The 26,134-nt window shown below is 36.0% G+C and overlaps 3 protein-coding genes across 6 annotated transcripts; 2 read left to right on the top strand and 1 right to left on the bottom strand.

Moving 5' to 3' along the window:
- The first annotated feature begins 1,136 nt into the window (after nucleotides 1-1,136).
- On the top strand, nucleotides 1,137-7,835 carry Uba1 (ubiquitin-like activating enzyme 1). The gene is made up of 5 exons (XM_011649730.2): nucleotides 1,137-2,203; nucleotides 3,450-3,924; nucleotides 4,145-4,652; nucleotides 4,835-5,911; nucleotides 6,184-7,835. The coding sequence occupies exons 1-5, from the start codon at nucleotides 1,747-1,749 to the stop codon at nucleotides 6,907-6,909; spliced, it is 3,243 nt and encodes a 1,080-aa protein (XP_011648032.2). The 5' UTR covers nucleotides 1,137-1,746; the 3' UTR covers nucleotides 6,910-7,835.
- Nucleotides 7,836-9,097: 1,262 nt separating this feature from the next.
- Nucleotides 9,098-12,615, top strand: LOC105434117 (putative divalent cation/proton antiporter TMEM165). The gene is made up of 6 exons (XM_011649731.3): nucleotides 9,098-9,378; nucleotides 9,731-9,932; nucleotides 10,727-10,902; nucleotides 11,233-11,415; nucleotides 11,502-11,607; nucleotides 11,747-12,615. Exons 1-6 carry the CDS (start codon nucleotides 9,256-9,258, stop codon nucleotides 11,821-11,823), a joined length of 867 nt encoding a protein of 288 aa, XP_011648033.1. The 5' UTR covers nucleotides 9,098-9,255; the 3' UTR covers nucleotides 11,824-12,615.
- Nucleotides 12,616-13,657: 1,042 nt separating this feature from the next.
- On the bottom strand, nucleotides 13,658-25,981 carry msps (msps cytoskeleton-associated protein 5). Of its 4 annotated transcripts, none has more exons than XM_089083375.1 (22): nucleotides 25,691-25,981; nucleotides 25,115-25,182; nucleotides 22,877-24,775; nucleotides 22,483-22,753; nucleotides 21,852-22,397; nucleotides 21,307-21,737; nucleotides 21,011-21,157; nucleotides 20,594-20,866; nucleotides 20,121-20,324; nucleotides 19,870-20,005; nucleotides 19,608-19,801; nucleotides 19,337-19,533; nucleotides 19,012-19,161; nucleotides 18,243-18,419; nucleotides 17,828-17,993; nucleotides 17,593-17,751; nucleotides 17,227-17,414; nucleotides 16,984-17,146; nucleotides 16,549-16,722; nucleotides 16,234-16,380; nucleotides 15,869-16,043; nucleotides 13,658-15,508 (listed from the first exon to the last, which is right to left on the bottom strand). In XM_089083375.1, the coding sequence occupies exons 2-22, from the start codon at nucleotides 25,169-25,171 to the stop codon at nucleotides 15,381-15,383; spliced, it is 5,982 nt and encodes a 1,993-aa protein (XP_088939501.1). In that variant the 5' UTR covers nucleotides 25,172-25,182; nucleotides 25,691-25,981; the 3' UTR covers nucleotides 13,658-15,380. The 4 variants fall into 4 exon arrangements, with proteins under 4 accessions (XP_088939501.1, XP_088939503.1, XP_088939502.1 ...); XM_089083377.1 differs by having other exon boundaries at nucleotides 20,594-20,863; XM_089083376.1 differs by lacking the exon at nucleotides 25,691-25,981 and adding an exon at nucleotides 25,536-25,609.
- Nucleotides 25,982-26,134: the final 153 nt, after the last annotated feature.

Here is a 26,134-nt window from a genome sequence, read left to right as displayed (position 1 = left end):
TTCTATATTTCTTCAACATGGCGAATACATCGAGACGAAAGTGACGCAATGTATCATTTTTTCATGATCAATTCTTATTCAATAAAATGAATCATATCGAATTCTTACGTTCTTCCCAAATTTTATCTTTTAGTTTCATTGCCGCTCGATGATTGAGGATGATAATCGATAAATTTATTATATAAAGTTCGTTCTTCGTCTATCCAAGCAAAAATTTTAAACTGTTCTTCCTACAGTACAATTCGGGAACTCGTGTTGTCATGGGTGTATTTTGATTGGTCGCACACACTTCAAATTGTTGCTACACCGCGTATTGTGTCACGTGACCACTCACCGCAAACGCGCGCTGTGATTGGCGCTCGTGCGCTGCCAACATATCATTCGCACTCGAAACTCGCACAAATTGTCCCACTTCGAGACGCGAATTGAAATTTAATTATTGTCAATGAAATGTAATAAAGGCAAAAAATGTATGAATATATATTGCAAGCTTATTTAATCGAATTCAAAATTTAGTTTGTCATAATATAATTTCACTCGAATAATTGTAATTAAAAACAATTTTTACAAGTCAAATTTTGTTGTTAATAGAAATATATATAATATGCAAATGAAGAAAACGATTATACGATTATACGATTATACGATTGAGAACGTATGTTTTTTTAATTAAAGATGCTTTTTCATCATCGTTAATCGCTCATTTTTTGCATCAAAATAGATTGCATGATCAAAAGTGATCATCTAAATTTCATTATTCTGCGTGACCAATCTTCATCGCATCGGATTTATGCTCGATTAACTTTTATATCAATTTAATTTACTTTTTATTTTCTCTAAAAATTAGAAACAATTTAAAGATGAATAATTAGTTCTGAAAAATAAAAAAAAGAATTAAGACTAAATTAAACCGAGATTAAGATTAATAGAAGTTGGTAGAAATGAGCATTAATAGTGCGTAGAACGAATGATGAATCATCGGCGCGCGCCAACTCTATAACTTTCCTTGTTCATGGCGCGACCAATCAGAATCGATCACGGCACAGCGACAGCTTCGGACGTAACGAGCGACGAAACGGACGAGCGAATGAATGTGGGAGCAAATCGGTAAGTCCGTGTAGCAACAGCGAATGAGAGAGCGCGAGGGGGGGTTGGGCGAGGTGCAGGGCAGCGTTGTCGTTAAATTGGACGTGGTGCTGTGTCCGCGGTGTGTGAATTCTCTCTCTCGTTGACGTTCTCCGGAAAAGAACAAAGGCGGTAACGACGATATTCCTCGAAAGGACACGAAGGCGGCGGCGATCACGGGCCGTGGTTAGGCACGAGGGCGTTCGCGGGGAGCTGCGGCGCGGCGGTGGTGGCGGTCAACCAGGGGGCAAAGGAACAGTGGAGAGGAAAGGAGAGGAAAAGCGCGGTGGAAGCGACGTGTGCGGCGGCGGTGGTGGTGGGAGGTTGGTTGGTGCGCGTCCGTCAGGCGGCCGGATATTCGTCTGTGCCTGTCTGTGCTGGTGTCGTCGCCGTCGGCGACAAAGTGCACTCGAGGTTCAGCGAGCCGTGTATGCGCACGCGGTGGCAAGCGCGGTCTACGGGAGGCGAGGAGAGAGAGAGAGGGAGAGAGAAAGAGATAGAGATAGAGCGAGGGAGTGAAAAGAGGGAAGGGTGAGAGGGAAAGAGAGAGGGCATAATCAGGGGAAACAATCGACGGCACATAATCCGACGTCCCCGTGAACACGTCCGTCAAGTCCTCCGATGTCTAGTGCTGAGGTGGCGGAGAGCTCCGTTGATCCCCCAGCCAAGAAGCGACGCGTTGGTGCTGCCAGCACGACGGGAGGAGCCGACGACGAGCTGACGACGACGAACGTGGCGGAGATGGACGTAGACATGGCGAAGAACGGTTCCACGAGCTCCAGCAGCAGTGGCGGCGGCGGTGGCGGTGGCGGCGGCGGTGGCGGTGGCGGTGGCGGTGGCCGAGCGCCCGCCGAGATCGACGAGGGTCTGTACTCGCGTCAGCTCTATGTCCTCGGACACGACGCCATGCGCCGCATGGCGTCCTCGGACGTGCTTATCTCTGGCCTCGGCGGCCTCGGTGTCGAGATCGCCAAGAACGTCATCCTCGGCGGCGTTAAGTCCGTCACGCTGCACGACCATGCCGCATGCAAGCTGACCGATCTGGGCTCGCAATTCTATCTCACTCATGCAGACGTAGGTAAGGAACGAGCGCGCGTGTGCTCCGAACAATGCCGGTCGGAAACACGTGAGAGACGCGTCAAGGTAGAAAAAAGCGCGCGCATACTTTTGATCTTTTTGCCTTCTTAGAAGAACATCGATAAAGACAGATGTAGCGTAACGTCGTTACATTTTTTTTTTTTTTTTTTTTTTTTGAAAATTCATAAAATATGGAAAAGAGAAGCTTAGAAAGAAAAAAATAAAGAGTTTTAAATGTTTTAAAAAAGAAAAACCTATGTTCTTTACAGAAATACGCTTATTTTAGTTGCATTTTTCTGTCCTTTTTATACTAAAAATGAACTTCAGTTTCATAAATAAAGGGGATGATATTTAAAGAATTAAGAGCATGATAGATTCTATATATTGACAAGAAAAAAAAGATCGAGAAACTTCTAGAGAGATGATGACATATTATGCAATATTTGAAGGAAATAAGATCATATTAGAAAAATCTTAGAATTACTATCTTAGAATTTAAAATCCAATTAAAAAATAGATTTGAAAGTAATTAAAAATAATTTGAAACTATATGATAGTATTATATAGTTTATGCACGTTATAATAACATGTGTAATTCTTTTTTGAAATGAAATTTATTGGAGATTTGGCTTTATTTTTCGTTGATAAACTTACGCAATCCGGAAGTGTAATCTTTACAACGATAAGATTTCAATTGAGATAAGACAATGCTGCTATTGTTAAGTAAATTCTAATTTTCTTGCGCCATTTAATTGTCATTGCTCTTATGTACTAAAAATATGATACAAAACTATAAACTATATGCTATTAGTGCAAGTCATTGTGAAAAGGTTGTCTTATAAAATACTGCTTAGGCGATATAAATAACACATTCTTTGTTCTAAAGTTATATCAACTCCAAGATACCAATTACATTGTATGAGAATAAAATTTTAGACATTTATATATTATTTGTGTCAAATTACATGCATTAATATATATATATATATATATTAATGCATGTAATTTGACAAAATTAAATTCCTAAAAAATTCTGTTATATACTTAAAAATTGTTTGATAAACAATAAGTCTTAGAACTTATAAAATAATATTTTTTATTAATCCGAGACTTGAATTTATCATTTATAAAGTGTTAATTCCATTGAAACTAGTAAGACTATTACAATTTTGTAATTTTTTTAATTAAACATTAATAACAGAATTAACGTTTTTTTTAACGTCACTAAAACCGAATTTATCCGGCAGGTAAGAATCGCGCGGCAGCGTGCTGTCAACGCTTGTCAGAGCTGAACAATTATGTGCCTACTCGTCACTACTCCGGTCCGCTGAGCGAGGAGTACATCCAGCAATTCAAGGTCGTGGTATTGACGGAGACGCCGCTGGCCGAGCAGCTTCGCATCTCGCAGATCACCCGCGACAACGACATTGCCCTGATAATCGCCGACACTCGCGGCCTCTTCTCGCAGGTGTTCTGCGACTTTGGTGAAACGTTCACGGTGGTAGACATGAATGGTGAACCGCCGGTAAGCGCGATGATCGCCAGTATCTCCCGCGACGGCGAAGGCGTCGTCACATGCCTGGATGACACTCGCCATGGTATGGAGGACGGCGACTACGTGACCTTCTCCGAAGTACAAGGCATGACCGAATTGAATGGTTGCGAGCCAATTAAGATCAAGGTGCTGGGACCATACACCTTCAGCATTGGCGACACTTCTAGGTGAGCCACCTTAGCGGTTATAACAATCACGACGTATTTTCAGAATTTAAAACATATATAAAGTTTGCTCGACTTATTTTGTATCGTGTGACTTCGCGAATAATACTTCATTATTTCTGTAAAAATTTGTTATAATTAATATTATATATCATTGATTATATTTTCTTCGATGAGAAATCCTTTTCAGTCTGATCAAACTACACGAATCGAATGTCGTTAGGTTCTCCGAATATGTGCGCGGCGGTATCGTGACCCAGGTGAAAATGCCGAAAATCCTGCACTTCACGCCACTTAAGGCAGCTTTGAAGAAACCCGAGTTCCTCATCACGGACTTTGGTAAATTTGACTATCCAGAGCAGCTGCATTTAGCTTTTCTAGCATTGCATCAATATGTAGCTGATAGAGGTGGGTTACCACGACCATGGAATCAGGCGGACGCCGATGAGTTCATCGTCATTGCCGAGAATATAAAAGATAGTTACGGTTTTGATACCGAGATCAATGGCGAATTGTTACGCACGTTCGCTAAAGTATCCGCCGGTGATTTAAACCCCATGAACGCTACAATCGGCGGTATCGTCGCTCAAGAAGTGATGAAAGCCTGCTCTGGTAAATTTCATCCCATTTATCAATGGTTATACTTTGACGCCATTGAATGTCTACCTGTCGACCGTTCAGAGCTTACCGAAGAGGATTGCTGTCCCACGGGAACCCGTTATGATTCTCAGGTACAATATTAATTTAAGTTTTTTTTTTTTTAAATTTCAGAGAATTTGGAAAAAGTTGAAATTTTAAATGTATTGATGATAATATAAATTTATAATGACATTAATAATAACATTTTTAATATATAAATTAAAGTATTAAGCATTTAATTTTACTGCTTCATTATTGATTTAATTGTTTTCAGGTGGCTGTTTTCGGCAAAAAATTCCAGTCCAAGATCGGCAGCTTAAAATATTTTGTGGTCGGTGCTGGCGCAATCGGTTGTGAATTATTAAAGAACTTCGCGATGATCGGCGTGGGTGCGAAAGATGGTGGTTTTGTCACGATAACGGACATGGACTTGATTGAGAAATCCAATTTGAATCGACAGTTTCTGTTCAGACCGTCAGATGTGCAGCAATCCAAGTCATCGACGGCGGCCAGAGTTATCAAGAGCATGAATTACGAAATGAACGTGTTTTCTCATGAAAATCGAGTGTGCCCAGAAACGGAAAGGATCTACGATGACACTTTCTTCGAAACGCTGGACGGCGTCGCAAATGCGCTCGACAATGTGAACGCGCGTATTTACATGGATCGTCGTTGCGTGTACTATCGTAAACCCCTACTGGAATCCGGTACACTCGGCACTAAGGGCAACACTCAAGTAGTGGTGCCATTCCTCACTGAATCGTACAGTTCGTCGCAGGACCCACCGGAGAAGAGCATTCCTATCTGTACGCTCAAGAATTTCCCCAATGCCATTGAGCACACCTTGCAATGGGCTCGCGATAATTTCGAAGGCCTGTTCCGTCAATCAGCGGAAAACGCTGCACAGTACATTTCCGATCCGCAATTTATTGATCGGACGCTCAAACTGCCTGGTGTACAGCCTCTTGAGGTGTTAGAATCCGTCAAGACGGCGCTGGTCGACGAGAGACCGAACAACTTCGCTGACTGTGTGGCGTGGGCCCGTTGCCACTGGCAAGAGCAGTACAGCAATCAGATCCGCCAGTTGTTATTCAACTTCCCGCCGGATCAGGTGACCTCGAGTGGTCAACCCTTCTGGTCCGGCCCGAAACGTTGTCCGGATCCATTAGTCTTCGACGTCAATGATTCCCTACACATGGACTACATTGTCGCGAGCGCCAATCTCAAGGCCAAAGTTTACGGAATACCCACAAATCGCGACAGAGAAGAAATTGCCAGAATCCTCGCCACCGTAAAAGTACCAGAATTCACACCCAAGTCTGGCGTGAAAATCGCCGAAACAGATTCACAGGTAAGAAACAAATTAACAAACGTTTTGAATACACGAATATTTTGTATCGAGTATTATTTGAAATCAACATTTGAAGATTTTAGAAATTTTGAAAAAAAAAAATCAAGATTTTAATTAATAATATTGACCATAAAAGAATCTGGGAAACCTTAAAAAGATCTTCAAAAAATTCATTTGTAAAGTAATTATTAAAGTTTTAAGTATTAAAAATCTTCAACCAGCGTAATTTTACAAATACAAGAAAGAGAATTGTGAGATTGATTATGTTTCAGGTACAAGTATCAAATGGCAGCGGTAACATCGATCACGAACGGCTATCGCAACTGCAAGAGGAACTGCCGAAAGTGGAGGATCTAAACGGCCTGGTGATTTATCCGCAGGAATTCGAAAAGGATGACGATACCAATTTCCACATAGACTTTATTGTCGCGGCGTCGAATCTGCGCGCTACCAATTACAAGATCCCAGCGGCGGATCGACACAAGAGCAAACTGATCGCAGGCAAGATCATTCCGGCAATTGCCACTACTACTTCGGTGGTGGCTGGTCTCGTCTGCCTAGAATTATACAAACTGACGCGCGGTGTGCGCGACTTGTCACTATACAAGAACGGCTTTGTGAACTTGGCATTACCATTCTTCGGCTTCAGCGAGCCGATCGCCGCTCCTAAGCTCAAATACTACGATATCGACTGGACATTATGGGACCGTTTTGAAGTAAAAGGCGAGCTAACGTTGAAAGAGTTCCTCGATTACTTCAAGGATCGTCACAATCTGGAAGTGACGATGTTGTCACAAGGTATCTGCATGCTGTACTCGTTCTTCATGGCGAAACCTAAATGTCAGGAACGCATGGGCCTGCTGATGTCGGAGGTAGTGAAGAAGGTGTCGAAGAAGAAACTGGAACCACATGTACGCGCTCTCGTGTTCGAGCTCTGCTGCAACGACGATGACGGGAACGACGTCGAGGTGCCGTACGTGCGATACACCCTGCCCTGACTCGCCCACGCGGTCCCCGATCGCGCCAGATGATGTCTACTTAACTGAGACACTTAGCCCGTATATAGTGATTTCTACAAATTTCTATTTTACGACGATGTAATACATGCAGGAGACGTTACTGCTGCTGATCCTCGTCTATGAATGTCTGTGTGAGGCACTCTCTTTCTATATATATACATATATATATATATATATATACATAATATGTATACATATACATTTCTTTTTTTTTTTTGTACTGCGTTTAAGACGCGGATTTTCACGCGTTACTACCGCCAGCGCTTAGTAGTAGTGATCTCGAGCAGTAGGATCCGATTCTTCGTTTTGTTTAGAATAAGATTTATAGGCAAATTTGGTCTTCGCGATCGGGTTTTCTCGATCAGTCGCTATGTGCCGGATTATGATATCAGAAGTGAAAGATAGATTTTATGTAATTCGAATAGTCATTCTTTTACTAAAATAAATACCAATATGCGATTTCTTCAATTCTTATGAAATATTTTATAGATCGAATTTTTTTTTTTTTTTTTTTTTTTTTTAATTGGTACACGATCTGAAACAAAAAAATAAAAATTAATGCATCATGGATTTGTTATTTAAATCAAATAAATCGATGTGTTAATTTATAGATTCTGTAAGGCTATATCTGTGCTTGTGTGTGTTTGTGTGTGCATATGCGAATTTCTCTCTCACTTTCCTCGAATTTATATTTTGATATACGCAAAAATAGATCGGTTTCCCACTTCTCTGATGTCATAATCTGATATACGCATCGCAGCGAGAAATCCGCGAAGTTTCACACGTTTGGCTTTCCGGCTAAATTTAATTTCGTCTTTCTCTCGGCCTTTCTGCACTTTATTCCGACCGGTTTGTATTCTGCGGCTTGCTACGACTCCAATGCAATTGCAATCCAATAGGGGGGGGGGGGGGGAAGGAAGAAGAGAAAATAGGAGGAAATGCCAAGGAGGTCTTACGTAGGTGTTCTCTAATGAGAAACGACGGCTCAATTCTACCTATGTTCCGTAGGGTCGGATATGAAAATGAGAGAGATGAAACTCTCGGTTTTATCTCTCGAGAGGATCTTTAGACCGGTGTATTATTGTTACTCAATTTGAAACGTAGTCCCGTAGAGAGAATATGCGAATAATCGGCATCAGGTTGTTAATGAAATACACATCTTGCTTCTTTCTCATTCTCTTTTCCTTTTGTTTTTCGCGAAATGATTGTCTCGACAGAAACAAGGGAGTGGCGACCATGCGTGTGGCCAACGTATCCCTGGATATACGTATTTTTTTCCTTCACTTTCGTTTCTAATGCGTTTCTCACGAAAGATTCGATATATGCATTAAGGATTTATGTAATCAATACACAGTTACGTTGTTCTCACTTGATTTATCCGCTTCACAATGTCTTTCTCGAATAATAATAATAATAATAATATAATAGTAATAGAGTAGTACTAATAATATTAATAATAATAATAATAATAATAATAATAATGGATGATGAATAAACTATTGGCTAAGGCTGGTTGTTGTTACGACGTATATACTGCATTTAAATTTATAAAAAAGATGTCTTTGGAAGAAAGAGAAGCTTCTTACAAAAAAAAAAGAAAAAAAGAAGAAAATAAAAATTGCGTACACTTTAGACCAAGAAAGATTACAGACGAACATAAAAAAAGGAAAGATATTTTGTTAATTTTAGGATATGATGCGGATATTTATTATATATACATATAAATATATATCATTTCGTCGATAGGCAAGATAGGTGTGTTTGGATTTCAAGAAGTATAAAATAATAATGAAAATAAAGTGGGAAGTGTACGATTTCTCTTTTTGTTTCATGCTCCTCGTTCATCAATTGATCCCGATCAAACTTTCCAGATGCGATAGAAAAATGTGGCAAAGAGAATTTAATTTTGTGGAAAATTTTTACATCTTGAAAACATATGAGAGAACTGTGTGATTATGTTGAAATGATTAAAACTGCATATTCTTCGCATCAATAATTCCACATAAATATTAATGACCTATTAATATTTATTGATTGATCTACTCATGCTTCGTCAGATTCTGTCCGTATGGACAATCCTTGAGTCAATGCCGGCAACATTTTCGCTTTCCCCCGACGAATCGCGTTTACGCTCCGGCGAGCATGCGGCCTAACCTGACCCTAACCTCCTTCCGGATTTTACGAATGAGACAACATGGCGACCGCGGTACGATGAATAAATGTAGATACGGAACAAGGACGTTTTTTTTTTGAGGTTATCTCAAGCGCAACGCCTGTTCTCGTACGCACCGTCCGCAATAATAAGCTCATTCTTCAAAGTGTCGCATGATGGGGGCCGAGCGCTTGATTTACGCCTGTTCTCTGATTTTGATGTTTTATCTGTCGGCCGTCATCTGCGAGATCGAGCCGCGTTACGATGAGAAAATTCAACTGGCCGCGACGTCAACGGTGAGTCCCGCGAGATTTCTCTTCGCGGTCCTTCAAATCTCGTGACTGTTCGTAATCTATAAAAAAAGAGCTATATTTTGTAGAATTGTATTAAATTCTTTTTAAAAAAATTTACATTTCAAATCTAGAAATATTTAATTTTAAACATTCCTAAGTGAATTTTCAAGCTTTTAAAAAACTTTGAATAAAATTATAAGAAGATAGATCTTTAAATGCTTTTAAAACGCTCTCCACGATTCTCTATAAATTTTAAATAAATATATTTTGTAAAGTTGTAATTTCTAAGAAAGACAAACAATGTATTTTCAATAATCTTTTAATAAATTCTTCATTTTAATCAAAATGTTTTTAGAATCTGCCGGAGTTTGTATCTGAGAAACCACAGGACAGAGTAGGTTTCCTACATGCTTTCATTGCGTCTTTGTCAGTCATTGTGGTGTCTGAGCTGGGGGACAAAACATTCTTCATTGCTGCTATTATGGCAATGAAACATCCAAGACTGACTGTATTCATTGGAGCAATTAGTGCTCTTGCTCTGATGACTATTCTGTCAGGTATCATCTATCATTGTTTGCAATGAAAAAGCAATTTCATCGATACATTGATCATTTTCTTCAGGAGAATAAAGGACAAATTTGAGAATTTTAGAGCTTTATTCCTACAGTCAGAAATATATGCATTGTGAAATTTTCTTGTGTAGTATATCATAAAATGAGATAATATCATGTAGTTTTTTTTGATAATTTGAAACTATGTTCGACTGTGTTAGAACAAACTTTTAATTTAAAATTTATTAATTAATTTAATTTAAAATAATAAAAAAATTAAAATGGGTCGTAAATTAATTTAAAATAATAAAAAAATGAAAATGGGTCTAATCTAAATAATTTTATCTTAAAAAATTAAAAATATAAATAATACAAAACAAATTATATATTTATATTTTTTATATTTTGTTTTAAAAATTTATTCATTAGTATGACATTAGACATTGAATTACAAAAAGATTTCCTGTAAAATAAAAGATAAAATTAAGTTTTAAGAAAATAAAAAATCTAAAGAACAGTTATCTGAAATAAAAAACTGTCTTTTAAAAAGGACATACAGTCACCGTATGAATACTGTTACTGCTGCATTATGTATAAAACGTATTTTGTTTTTTTTTTTTTTGAAAGTTTTTTGAATGTCATCTATATTTAGGAAACTTCTGATATTTTAAATATTTCAAATGTAATGCATCTCATAATTTATAATTTATATGTAAATAATAATTTGTAATTTGTTTGTCTAAATAAATCTATCACAAGTGACTATTATAAAGTTAACGTGAAGTATTTCTTACTTTCAGTGGTATTTGGATACGCGGCCACAATAATTCCTCGTGCATATACTTATTACATTTCCACACTTCTCTTCGCTTTGTTCGGATTAAAAATGTTACGAGATGGATACTACATGTCGCCGACGGAAGCGCAAGAAGAGCTAGAAGAAGTTCAGTCAGATCTAAGAAAGAGAGATGACGAGGTAAACCTCGAACTTTCCCATTATTTTAAACGCAGTTAAAGAATATGTGAAAAAAACTTAACTACATGAAATTATTAAGATATAATAGAAATACTCAAATGGTAGTAGAATATCTTCCTTATTTTATCTGTGAATATCTATCTTATTTTTTAAACTAAGAAAGACCAATAATGTTCGAATTTAACGTAAACTATAAGCTCTATTTTTTATAAAAATTATCCTATATTGAAAAAGAACAGAGATGTTTTGATAAAAGAGAAAGCTTTTCTAAATGATGCCTCTACCTCTTTTGCAGGAGGTTAAATAATCTTTAAATATCATCGCTTTCAGTACGAAAAGGAGACGACGAGTACTTTAGTTCAGGATCCCGAAACCGGAGTGATACGTAAGACCACTAAAAGTAGCGCGCTCATGCTACTTTCCAGAATATTTCTCCAAGCGTTCACTCTTACTTTCCTCGCGGAATGGGGCGATCGTTCTCAGTTAACGACTATTATCCTTGCGGCAAGAGAGGTACTTTAATACAATGACTTTACTATAACAATAGCATTTTTATATAAGCATTTAACAGCATTTTATTATGATTATGCTATTTTCAGGATGTTTATGGTGTTGTGTTGGGTGGAATATTGGGCCACTCGTTTTGTACGGGTTTAGCAGTTTTAGGAGGACGTATAATCGCTCAAAGGATATCAGTGAGAACAGGTAATGTCCAGATTATTTTATGATGTTTGCATGCAAACACAAGAGCAGCACACACACACACACACACACACACACACACAAAATGTTAAGAACGGAGAACTAATAAAAGCGATTCTAATACTTTCTCAATATTTTTTAGTAACCATTATTGGAGGTTTGGTGTTCCTACTTTTTGCTATAACGGCGCTTTTCGTCAATCCCGTTGAAAATGTTTGAGGATCTCTTTTCCTTAATTTCAAAGTTTTCTAGCAGTATTTCGCTCGATGAATATTGTATATTGTGTGTATGTTGCGAGATTATTATATATTTGTACAGTATAATTCTATTCTATAGAGTCTTCATAAGATTGTGAAGTTAGCCGGAAATTGTCTTCTTAACATAGATAATAAAATGTATATAAGTGAAAGTTTGAATATCGGCAACAAGGAACAAAATTATTTCATAATTAAAAATAATACAATGTGTACTTCTAAAATCCATTTCTAATCATTTTATAATAAAAAATAATTGAGATGCTGTATTCGTCATCAAATTCTTTTAAATTATATATTTCATTATTATTAAATTGATATATTTTATGCTAATAGAATATTTTTTATGATAATAATATATTTTGTGATATATCAAATTATTTTAGATAATTATATAATAACATTGATATTCAATGTGGTATTCAGAAAATAGAGGTCCTTGTAATGCGATAACATTTTGCCGAATTTGCATACCTAATATGCGAATACATTACTTAACAGTACTTCATAAAACTAAGTCGCCTGTACCATATCTGTATATGCCATTTGTAAGATAAACATTGTAATATATAACATTTATAAAACAAAATAGACATGATGATGTCGCACATACGAGATATAATACGAGACGCAGGAATGTTTATGATAAAGAAATATTTGTTCATTTCCGAGTAGAACACGATTCCAAATATAATACATATTTTTAATAGAATTTCTCCATCGCACGATATCGAATGTATAAAGTTAGTGGAGAAAAGTTTATCTAGAGAGAAATCTATTTTAATTATAATCTATTGTAAAAGAGTAGTTCTTATATATATATATATATATAAAATATATATAAATATTGTAAAAAAAAATAGAATATATACGAATACAGAATCATTACAAAAAAACATGTTATATGAATTTCCAACATTTTATGTTTTCTTTATAAATTTATTCTTTATTATTCCCAAATTATTCAGTGTGACATATACACACGTATGATTTTTAGATATCTTCAATTATAATTAATTTTAATTTCCTAAAAAATACATCCTTTAATTATTTATAAAATTATTGCAAATACAATATGATAAAAGTCACTAATTGATTAAAAACAGATGTGTAAATAGACTGGTTTAAAATATTAAAAATATTAAAGTCACAAACTGATTTTAATATTTTAAATATTTAAATCAACAAAGATCTTTGCACAAGAGTTTTTATTTTCTATAGAGTATTTTCAAGCAATTGTAATTAGCATTCTTGAAAAAACACTCGAATTATGAAAAATAATGTCTCATAATTGTCCAATTATAATGGACAATTATAAGATTGATTGACTTTTAAAATAAATACTTTTTTAATTAATTTTCTCTTTTCTACAGGAAATAACAGAAAATATCACATTTTTGCATGCATAACATTTTAATATATCTAGACAATTATACATAAGGCATATATAAAATATATCCATAAATAATTATAAATGAATATTTTATATATAATATCTCATGTATAATTACATCTTATTACATCTAATTATATTCATATCTAAATACATGAAAAATGTTTACCGAGTTTTATGTTCTTCGTATAAGAAAAGAAAAATTGCAAATATTTTGTAAAAATTAAAATATATTTCTGTCGAAGTATAGTATTATTTTAACATAACATAAGATCCTTGTCTATCAGAAATTTATTTTAATTATTTTTAATTTTGTAAGAGTTATGTAACTTTCGGATTAATTTTATTTTGTTGATCGTTATGCACGTAGTACAAAAGGAAAATAATTCGAAAATTTGTGTCCGCGTTTTTGTCGAATATATCAGTTTTATTAGTGCACGTATATACATGTTCTATTTACACTACAGAATATAAGTCTTCGGAAAAAGCGATAAGTTCTCAAATATATAGTCACTTCGAATTATAAGATTTGTCAGATAGTAAAGCAGATTCTATTTTTTTTCTTTTTATATATTATTAACTACGTATCCTCCCTTATTTTTTTTCTCTGCACCATTAATAGAAAGATGAGTACAATTATTATCGTGAAGCCACAAAAATCTCGTAACTTAAAAACTTTGTAGTCACAAATACCTAGGATAATGTTTATCACAAATAAAATGGGCAAATAATTGCAATGTCAATCAATGTCGTAATTGCTTTATTTATGATATAATAATAGTAATTATGATTTAATTTGTAATAAAAAATTTGTTTATATCTTCAATTAATTGTTTCATTTGTAATTTGTACCGTCAAATTGAATGAGACAATTTTTTTAAAAATTATTAAAATGAGAATTCTCATTCTAAACATTTCGAATGAATAGTTCTGTTTATCCTGAATTATAATTCTGGACTTTTTTAGTTATGAGCTTTTTATGGCCAACGTCCCTTTTTTTGTATTACATCGAGTAATAAGCATCGAAATACCGATGCTGATTGCTAATTACTATCTGTTGATCCTATCCATAAATACTAGGGGTGACAGTTTTGCGTCTTAATAAATAAAATGGGTCGTTATCTACCTTCGCAAAATCTCCTATTTTTATTTTCCATATAAAAAGTCTTGTATAAAAGAAATAAACAAACTTTATTTTTGATATTTAAGCCTCAAATACTAAATACGAAATCTTCTTGTGATAATTTTATATCCCTTGAAGAATATTCATTAAAATCAAAAGATTTAAAATGGAGTTCAATTATTTAAAATTGTTTATGTTTCGCTATTAAATATATAGACTTGAAAATCAATAATTACATATGCTAGATCATAATACATTTACTATCTAGAAATTTCTTTTTTCTTTTTTAAATGCGATCTTTCTTCTAACGAAACAAAAGTGTAAAAAACATTTAATGCATTTTATTCTAAAGTTCTTTTTTCTTTGCGAGGATAGGAGATTTCGCGAAAGTAACGACAATGTGGTGATTATTAATCGAATTCAAATGGAAAAAAAAAAAACGAATTTATTTAGAAAACAACGTAAAAAATATTAAGTTAACGTAAAATCAAATTATTCTACGCTCGAATCATGTAAGTTTCGTATACTTATACACACGTATCAGATCAATCAACTTTACATAATTAGTAACATTATTATTAACGATACATAACTGTTGTGTGGAAGAAACGAAACGTCATTAGCATGCACGCATCATCGTTACGTTGCTACAATTAGAACCCAAGATCTTTATGATGTATGATGTGTTCGACGTAGCAAGTATTTGATGGTACAACTATAATATTTTCTATGGTTCATGTTCGCTCAAGTCTTTCGCTAACTGCAAATCATTTAAATTAATTCACGGAGAACAAATAATCGCATTGCGGTCCGCGGAGATCAAAGATCCACACGCAAAGCGATTGTTTGATTCATCTGAATGAAAATTCAGCGGTGGACAACGGTATAGGATTGAACATTTTAAGAGACGCGAATAAATAAGTCGGACAAGTATGCTCAACTTACATATATGTGTATATATGTATCGTATCCCATTTATCTAATTAATATACTCATGCCTGATCATTCATGGTGGATTCGGCTGAGAGGAGGTTATTCTACATTGTGCTTCGAGGGCTCGAAGTTTCTCGAGCCTGTACATTGGATCCATCATATCTTTCTCATCAGCAACTGCAGCCGAAGAATCGGTTGTTTCTGCGTTATTGGTATATGATTAGATAATTTTTCATAATTACATGGTGTATGAAATATGAAAATATATCATGTTATGGAAATTCAATCATATCTTGCAAATTTTTTATTTTGTTTTATATATATGTGTGTGTGTGTGTGTGTGTGTGTGTGTGTGTGTGTGTGTGTGTGTATATAATATGGAGACATATAACAAGAGAGAAAAGCAAGCTGTTTTATTAATTTCAATTGTTTTATTTGCAAAAAGCTAATTAGATTTACTAAAAAAGATTAAGAATTAAAAAAGAACAAACGATTGCCAACGCCAACATTGCGAGCGTTAAGTGGAGCGTAACCTTAATGAACTTGATTAATGCTGCTTACCCACAGAATATTGATTGTTAGTCTGCGACAAAATGGTCTGGTTTTTCCGCGCCTGATCGATCTCTCTCAACCCTTGTTCTATGAAATCTTGGAAAAATTGATGAGATTTGACCAGGAACGGTTGTACGTCGGCCTCTGGATATTGAAGTTTGAAATCATATAACTGCACTAGGCCCTATGAAAATATGGTTGAACAATTAAAAATGCAATTCAAATTGTAAAATCCTCATTAAAAAACTAAGAAATATATAAAGAATTATGCATCATTTTATTGAACAACAAAATAAACAGAAAAAAATATTCGAATAATTTTTGCAAATGTTTTATAATCCGCCGCAATCAGAATAAGATAGTTTAATATATACCTCTTGCATATGCTCTTTCGATCCAATTTTCTTAAATATCTCAGCCAATTGCTGACGAGTGGACTTGGACAGATGCTTTGGTGTCCTTCCTACATTCGATTTCGGCATCACTTTTGCTGTAGCATTAATCTCATCCGGTTTAAGACTCTATTAAGATAAATGTTATTAATTTCTGATATTTATATAATTTGATATCTGTGTGTGTGTGTGTGTGTGTGTGTGTGTGTGTGTGTGTGTAGTGTAATATTAATATAATAAATGTAACATAATATTTAAATATTTTAGAAAATACATACTGAATGTAATGAAACTAACCGCGATTAATCTTATTAAGTAAGCGTGCAATTCAGATTCATTAGTATTGTTTATTAGTGTCAAATGATTAAGTATTGAACTGCCTTTCACTCTGGTCATACTGTGAAGAACTGTCTTGACTGTTCGTAGCGGAGTATCAGACTTTCGTTTCTTCCACCATGTAGTAGGATAATCCTGTACATATAGTATACATATTATTATAAAAGAAACTTTAAAAAATAAATATTAATTTTATTATGTTATTAAATAGAAATAATTATTTGAATGGAAAGATAATTAAAAATGCAAAATTTATGAAAAAACGTAATTTTATAATGAAAGAAATATTTATTAATCATTACTTATGCAAGTTGTGAAAATAGCAGAATATCTTATATTTTTTTATTTCTTTTTATTCAAGTAATCGAACATTGATAAGAAATATATCTATATTACCTTGAGAAAACGATGAACCTCTAAGAGTATTGTGTCGTAATCTAAGTCAGCGGCCCAATTTGACATTGTTTTCACTATCTTCCACAAGCATTTCATCACCAATTCCTCATACTTCGATGGGACATTCGACTCGGCGCAGGAATGAAGCAGTTTAATCAACACGCTGGAAACAAATATAATAAATAAAATATAAAGAAAAGATTAAAATTTAATGTTACATGTCATTTCTCTCATAGATCATACCATATGATAGTGGTATGATTAGAATTGTCAATAATTTTCACCATAATATTATTGATCACTCTATAATATGCTCCAGCCTGATGTAAATGCTCTAACTTATTTTCTGCTAGCAAGCTTATCATCTGATCTACCAATTCCTTCAAATGTATGAATGGGACATTCTTCCCGAGAAATCCAGTGTCATAAAACTGGAAAAAAATTTTTATTAAAATATATTAAAAAATTTTAATTCTTATTTTGTAACCTTTTATTAAAATTTTTTATCGAATATCTTGTTAAGAATTAAACTCTTGCAGTTTTTATTATTTAGAAATGTATTATTCAAATGAATAATGAATAAAACAATTGTGAAGTAATGGCACTCACCACGAGTATAACCAGAAATGTATTTCTGAAACCTCTAGATACGTCCGCGTTTTCTTGGCGTAACGGATACGTTTGCAATAATTTTAATTGCATGTTTATCGATCCGATGAATTTATCTTCCTTCGATTGCAAGCTGATAGCTTGATGAGATTTTAATAACTATAATATATAAACATTAATTAGTTATTAATACATATATTAAATGCAAAATAAATACAACAAAATAAATACAAACGTTTTCTATTGCGTTCATAGATTGTATTGCAGTGGATAAGTCCATACTGGCCATAGACAAAATGTTACGCTCGAGCGTGTCATCTTTGCTACTAGCAGTAGCAGATGGTGCATGGACAGTCGATGATTTTGATACTAATAATTTCGGTGGTGAAATCGGTATCATCCTGAAAAGTTAATATGAAAAATTATTAATCTGCTTAATAAGAAATAAAAAAAAAAATTTTATTTCAAATATCTTATCAGAAAATACGAATAATTTACATGTATATTATTTCATATACTATATATTATTCAATTTTTTAATAATTCTTAATCGATATTAATAATTCAAATAAAATAATAAATTTAGTTAAATATAAGTAAACTATACAATATTTAATAATCCATTCTACGATTGATTAAGCTTAACTTACTGCATTTTGGGTGGGTTCAACACATTAACTGGACACTCATTCAAATCTGTAAGATTGGGTTCTACTAATATCGGATTACGACATTTTACTGCCTTCAGTTCGAGCCTCTGCAGAAACTCCATATCCAGCCCGAACGGACCTGAAGGAACTTTTGCTTGGATTGACGTAGGAGAATTCCTAGAAGACAAATGTGTTTTATATAGATGTATCGATGAAATCTTTGAAACTTTGACGAATAAAACATACACATCAAATACACTACTAGTCAGATACAACATGGGTTGAAGATATATCTAATAATTCAACTAAAATATCGCAGCATCAATTAAAATATTTTTAATTTGCATATGAGTAATAAAAGAAAATATAGGAAAATAGTTTTTCTTTCAAAGAGAAGAGCTTTCGTTGTGAAAAATCAATACATTGTAAACAAACTGTGCTAAAGTTCTTTTTTCTTTCCATTTCTAAATGAAATAGATTCATATTCAAACATATTGAAAGAAAAAAAGGAGAAAAGAAAAAAAGGAGAACAAAGAAAAAAGTGAAACCAATTGAAATATAAAAAATACAATTAACACGAACAAATATAAAAAATACAATTAACACGAACAAATATAAAAAATACAATTAACACGAACAACATGCGACAATATTCGAGGATAGACAAATTGTAAGCAGGATGCACGATGAAGTTCCATGACATTTCCCAGCACCACGTTAGAGCGTGTCGCAAAAACAAACGTGTAAATGATTAAAATAAGCAACGAACATTTTTAAATCATCTCGATTGGAAAGACAATTTTGCGTTTCATGATTGATGACAAGTTCCTGGTCCGGCTTTGAAGGGGATTCGGATTTAATAACTGCAGAAAGCACTTGTTCGTCCTCGTTATTGTCAGTAGTGCTTGTGGCACATTTCCTGTGGATGTGTTAAAAGCGAAGCACATGCGAGCATGAATCATTCAAAAATAAATTCTTTTTTAACAAAATTATAAAAAAATATATAAAATATGAAAAAATAAAATAATTCTTTAAACAATCAGCATGATAACAGCAGTGATTTTATAATATTACATGCATGTAAAAAAACTAACAGTTCTGGTACTGTCTCGATCGGTTCGGCAATTTCTTCCGGCTCCTCGTCATAGTCCGCCTCCATATCGTCCGTTGGTGGGCTGGAAGCCGCGACCGCAGGCGTGGAGAGTCTGGTAGCAGATGCAGATTTTATGGGCCGATTTTTCGCTGCTCTCTTGATGCGCTCGTCTAACAAGGACTTATCTTTCTCTGATATCTATACAACATAAGAAAACATAATTCACTGATTTCTCTTTTTAAATATTAATTAAATTCGAGCACTCGACGTACCTGGCCGATGAGCTTGAATACGCGTTCCCCTTGAAGGAAGTAGGCCTGGACGATGCAATTTAACGCAGCGTTACGAACGGAATTATCACGGTCCGCTATCTGCTTCGCGACTTCCTTCAATGCTGCAGATGGAGAGGGTTGACAGACAGAAACTCCATAATTCTCAATTAGCGATCCTAATTGATCCAGACATTCTGCAAACACCCATATTCTTTTTAATGTATACTCATCAAGTTTGAAAATCGAGAATCGAATTATCTACCTGTTCGCTGTCGAGCATTCTTCGACTTCAAACCCTCCATTACGTATGAGAACAACTTGCTGACGGGATAGACCAGAGCAAATTGTTTGAATAAAGCTCGTACGCCATTACGTACAGCATCCTTCGGATCGCCTATCTATTAAATTAATGCGAATATAATAATAAGATATAATATAATATAATATAATGATATATATGATGATATATATAATCTTATCAAAGACGAATAAACACGAGAAATATTGACATACTTTGATAATAAGGTAAGGTATAAATGATGCTGCTTCGGTTTCCAACATATGATACTGATCTTCAATTAACATATTGAAGACCAATTGTAAGTAATCCAATCCTTTTAAAAGCACCGACGGATTAGTATCAAAAAATCGCAATGTTAACCACTTGAGAATAAGATCCAAATTAGACACCAATGCTTTGCTGTTCCCAGGAAGATCCTTAAAAAAGATGTACATAAAATTAAGAATATTAATATTATATCATGTTGTGTATAATATATATATATATATTACAAATTATGTATTATTTGGTAAAATATAAATTGTTTTTAAAATTTCAGAGAATAGGATAATAAGATATAAATTAAAAACAAAGTTATTAAATACCTCAGATCTTGTCCATTGACTAATGTCATCTATTACTATTTTTTGAAACTTATTTTGATTTATTACATTGATTATTTAACATTTCAATTGTCTATATTTACCTCAGTGAGTGCTTCGATAGCTTTTAGATGATACCGAAAATCGGAATGAAACATATTTGCTCTCAAAGTCTTGTTAACATTCGCAGCAGTCATAAGATCTTTCAAAAGTTCAACGAATTCTTCTCTGGGCGTGGTGAAGTTCCATTTAAGCACTTTCAACTTCTGTTCGTCAATCACACGTTGATGCTTCAAATTATTGACTACCAATAAAGGACCGGTATCCACATCGTCATCTTTTTTACGTGCACTGCCTGGTTTTGATGACGTGCCCTTCTGGAACAATGTACAGTTAACAATTATGAAAAAAGAAAAATACTTTAATAGAATCAAATTATAAAAAAAATTAGAAACAGATAGTAAGATAATATTAATTCGAATAGGCTTCATTTGTCAAATTATGTAGGTTGATTTTATTACCGATTTAATCACTTTCACTACTTTGGCACCCTTTGCGCCACCCTTCTGAATATTATCGTCCGAAGGCTCCTTTTTAGGCAGAGGCTTTACAGGTAAACTAGGACGAGCTTTATCCAGTGCGGCAATCACCACTGTTCTTGATCCTGGCTGCAAGAGTTAGAATTCTCTTCATCATTTCGTCATAAGCATTATTTGTTATGTAAAAAGAAAATTGATGAGTAAAATTATTACATTCAGATTAACATTACAAGTCATTGAAACCTATATAACAAATATCTCACAATTCGTATAAATACCTTTAATTTTTCAGTGTTTCTGGCCATCGCTTCATAAGAGAGATGAATCATGAAACCGAGAACAGCTTCCTGAGCGTTCTTTCGTACGTCCGAATTACGATCTTCCAGATTAGCGTATAAATAAGGAAGGCACACGAGAAGCTCTTCCTTAGGAATCTGTTTCACTGTAATCAAAGGCAATTTCTGCGCCAACCAGCTCCACAGTTCGGACCGTAGCATCGGCGAGCCCGTTTTCAACGCATCACCTATCATCTCGCCATCGAAGAACTCTTTATAGCCGCACTGATCTCCGCACGTATTAATACAAGAGATCGCGGCCGCTCTGATCCAATTTTTGCCATCACCTAAGCACTGCAGAAATCCAGGGAAGAGAGTGCGAACGTGCTGCTTCACAGGTGGTCCAATAGCTGTCGCCAACATTTCGCATATACCTAAAAAATATTTGATACAATAATAAAATCTTATAATTGTATTAATCCCGATTAAAAGACAATCATTAACAATAATCAATAAAGAATAATATGGCAAGTAAAGTTAATATTAACCTAAAGCTGCTTGTGCGATTTTGCTGTTGCTGTCAACAAGACGTAAGGCTAGTCCCTGAGGCAAATCGCCAATATTCGGTTTGATAAACTTCGCTTCGGCGAGCAGAGTGTTCACCTTCTGTAATGCTTCGTTACGCACTTTCCAGTTCTTGTCGGCCAATTCGGTTAGCAGCGTTTCAGTAATTTGAGCATTGATGTCCACGCGCGGGATCAATTCGTTGAGTTCCGGCTCGCTGCCACTCACTTTCTTCTCCGATGTATCTTCCATATCCTCCTCATCATCCTCGGCGTTGACGGCGTCAGATTTCTTGGCCTTGGCGCCGCGAATAGGCGCCGGCGGTATCTCGCCGTTGCGCTTCTCACATTCTTGCTCGATCTGTTGCCGTAATGCAGGTTTCTCATTATCGAAGAATGCCAGCAGCGGTCTACCCATGTAAAGATATAAAGTGCCTAACAAAGTCACTGCAGCAGTGCGCACGCCAGGATTCGTCGCCGCTACTGCTTTTTTAATATTCTCGATGACAGACTTGACGTTGATACCATAACCTGTGGAATATTTTACAAATTCATTATAAATTTGATAGCTTGCATATGTTTCACTTGTTGGTTAATAAATAAGGACACTACAAACCAAATTCTGTAAGTCCCCGGCACAGCCACAGCAGTGTCTCTTGCTGCACTTTAGGATTCTTCTGATTAAATGCAAACGCCACTACTTCGTCTGCTACGTACTCAAAACTAGTAGCCTCGGCTATTGCCAATAAAGTTTCGACGGCGATCGAACTGTTTTTCGCGTCCGCCAATTTTTCGGCGATGTCCATGAGGCAGTACTCAGCCACGGTAGCTGTAAAGGAATGATTCTCTGCCAGGTATTTCACGATCTCTACACGTAGTTTCAGCACCTAGAAAGAAAATATAAATTATCGGATGTGTCTCTAAAAATATTTTTCGAGTTTTTATTAATTAAAATAACTCTGAGTTGATTCCACTTAATTTTTTCATTTCCTATTAAAAAGAATTCTTACCTGGAAATTTGTGTCCTTAAAACCAGGCTTCTTCGCCAGAGTCCGTACAATCACTTGGGCCGGCACTTCCGTCGGATCCATCGTTTTAATGGTGTCCAATAGCTGCGTAACTGCGGCCAGACGCGTTTTCCAATTGCTATCCACAAGACCGGTGATTATCTCGGCTGGCAAAAGCTGCGCCGCCATCTCTTCGATTTCCTCTGGACTATAATTCTTCTCCATCTGAACTGCTTTTTTCGAGGATGCGAGATTCGTGAGAGACGAAGCGATGCCGGGTTTTTTGGTCGTCGACTTTTTCCCAATCACGGTACCGGTGTTGGGTCTCCTCGCGGTATTCGGTTTGGTACCTTTCGCTTTCTCTTTGCTCGCTTTGCTCGCTTGCGACTCCACTTTGGCCGGTGCGGTATTGGGTCGTTCCTGCTTCTTTGTACCACTCGTCACCTTGACAGTTATCACTGCTTTGTCGGCGCATTCCTTGATTTTCGTCATTTTCAGATTGTCGATGTCTGTGAGGAACGGCATCATCGACTTCTCGCCGATCAGTTTCATCGCCGTGCCAAGTGCCTCTGCCGAATTATCACGCACCGTCGGATCCGGCTCGTTAAGCGTTTTCAGCAACGTACCGGTGTAAGATTTGAGCAACTTTTTGTTGAGATTCGCGGGTGGCGTACGTACAAAACATCGTGCCAAATATGCGGCCGTCTCAGCCTTCACGGCCGGGTTCTTGTTCTCTAAGGCAGCTAGCGTATCCTCGAGAATGAGATCAATGCTTACGCTTTCGTAGATAGCATCAGCGGCCTCTCGCAACGCCTGTACCACCGTCTGCTTCTTCTCACGAAACTTTTCCAGAATGGCAGACAAACAGGCGGCAGCATACGGCTGAAATCGTTTCTTCAAACCCGTGGCCAGACCAGCCAGACATTTCCCCGCTAACGTAACTACTAGGACGTTGGTATCCTTCGAGATAATTTTCTTCAAAGCTCTCACAACATCGCCGTAATCGCCGTTTTCCAGTTTCGGATTCTTGACGAGTGTTTCCAGCGCCTCCAGCGCTTCCTTCCGCTCCTGCCATTTTTTAGCTTCGACTTTTTCATAAAAGTCCTTCGGCAATTTTGATAGGATATCTACAGGCGACAACAGATCGTACGGATCTATATCCGGGATCGAAGCGCCGTCTGCGTCTTCGTTGTCGTCCTCGCCATTATCGCTCGCCGCTACCGAATCACCATTGCTGCCCATATTTTTCGGCTTTTGCGAGCGTAAGAAGCGCGTGGGCGCTACCTTCTCATCGCTGAGATTGTTAAATTCTGCTTCAAGCTCCGTGATGTGTACTGGCTTCAATGTATTCAACTGTTGCTTCAGACGATCGCCTACCCATCGGTACATCTCCACCACCATGGCTTTGCCCTCCTCCCGCACAGTCTTGTCTCTGTCTTCCAAAAAGTTCGCAATCTTCTTCATCAGTGGCTTCATATTGATTACTTTGGGTCCAAATTCCTTGAGCGCCAGCGTCAAGGTGGCAATGCATGCCGAAACAATCTTCGGATTCTTCGCCTCGGTACCCTTCAGTAGCTCTTCCTGCACCACATCGTACTTTTCAATCTCTATGTACATCAATGTGATCTGCACGGCAAGTTCCTTCGTTTTGGTTTTAGGCGCGGCAATGCACTTGGACACAATGCCATTCATCACATCGGCGACTATTTTGCCGGCAACTGCAGCATTTTCTACGAAAGCCAAAGTTGCTTCCAGACCTTTTTCCTGTGCGGCCGCATTACTGTCTACTACAAACTTCTTGATGAAGCCTGTATACTTGTTCCATTCTGGCGACTTTTCATCATCAATGCACTGGAATGTCTTCACGCATTCCTCATACCCATGTAAACGTGCTCGCCAAGACTATGTATCAAAATTATTGTATTATGTTAAAACAAAAATGCTCAAATAATCAACTAAAAAGAACAAGGAACCAAGTTGAATGTTCTTATTTAAAAATATTATTTATTCTTTAATATCTTAATATTCTAAGAATATTAAATTATTGTACAGTAAACATTTATGCTTGACTCATATATTATAACATTTCAAAATAAACCTGTATTTACAAATAAAAAAATTATAAATTTTTAAGTCGTAATTTTTAATGTTCTTATTGTAGTAATTAAGAGGCAGATAAAAATACAATCTACAATTTTAAGACTTGAAAAACGCTATACATATTTAAAAAATAATCAGTACCTTGTGTTCACAGCGTTCCTCCAGAGGCAATTTCATATATTCTGTGTCTTGTTCCATGATTGATTATTCTGAAAGAATGACTCATGTGGGATATCCCTTTTGTTTTATCAAAAATAACATCGAGTTATTATAAAGGATCTATATACATGTTTCCTTATATCGAGAATTCAAAATAAACATGCAAAATGACGTTATGACTTTGTGACAAGTCGCCTCGACAAAGCCTCGTTAGGATAAACAGAAAAATGATATTAAATTACTCAATCAAATTTTAAACGACAAGTCACACAGTGGCAAATTCAACGATAATTGACACTCCTTAGAAATTCTTTCCAGAATGAAGCCAAAAATCGAACGGCGAGCATATTGTACTTTCAAAAAGTCAATGCTACTCTTTCTATGTAACATACAGTATTCTCACGTATTTGATTTACTCGTCGGAGAAACGACGGTTAAGAATATCTGTCGGTCGGCGAGGTCTGTCTCGTCATCAGGGAAATAATCAAGGCGAAGCTTGACACGGCACCGAGTTTTGACCGCATTTCCCTCACGTCATCGTCGTCGCTTGTTGCTTACCTAGCGAGGTAACGGCATAGGAGTCGACGAGTGGAAGACGAAAACGGTCGGTCGAAAACGCGCCTAAGACGTCGGCACGCACGCTAAAACGAGAAGCCTAAATGGGAGCGTGAGCGAAACCGCCGTACGAAACCGCTCTCACGACTCCTTTACGCGGCCATTAAGTCTGTCGCGTCCGGATTTTCAAATGTACATGTATCTTGTAACTGTCAAGCGAGAACGCAAACAAAAAGATGATATATAACTAGAGCGGCGAAACGGTTTTCCGACGAGACCCCACCGGTCGTTCGATGTGACCAGTAATTCCACGTCGCGCCGACAGGTGGCGCGAGACGCGTTGCATTAAGATACATCCGCATTCAGATGCTTCTTTTTCGTTTCTTCTTTCATCGAAGCTATAATTCTTTGAATGTGTTGATTGGTTATGGGAAATAGGGAATTTCT

This window comes from Pogonomyrmex barbatus, unplaced genomic scaffold, assembly GCF_055798465.1.
Source record: "Pogonomyrmex barbatus isolate J1 unplaced genomic scaffold, ASM5579846v1 scaffold7, whole genome shotgun sequence".
Taxonomy (NCBI): Eukaryota; Metazoa; Arthropoda; class Insecta; order Hymenoptera; family Formicidae; genus Pogonomyrmex; species Pogonomyrmex barbatus.
The sequence above is the reverse complement of the archived record's forward strand: the minus strand, read 5'-3'. Positions and strand labels throughout refer to the sequence as shown.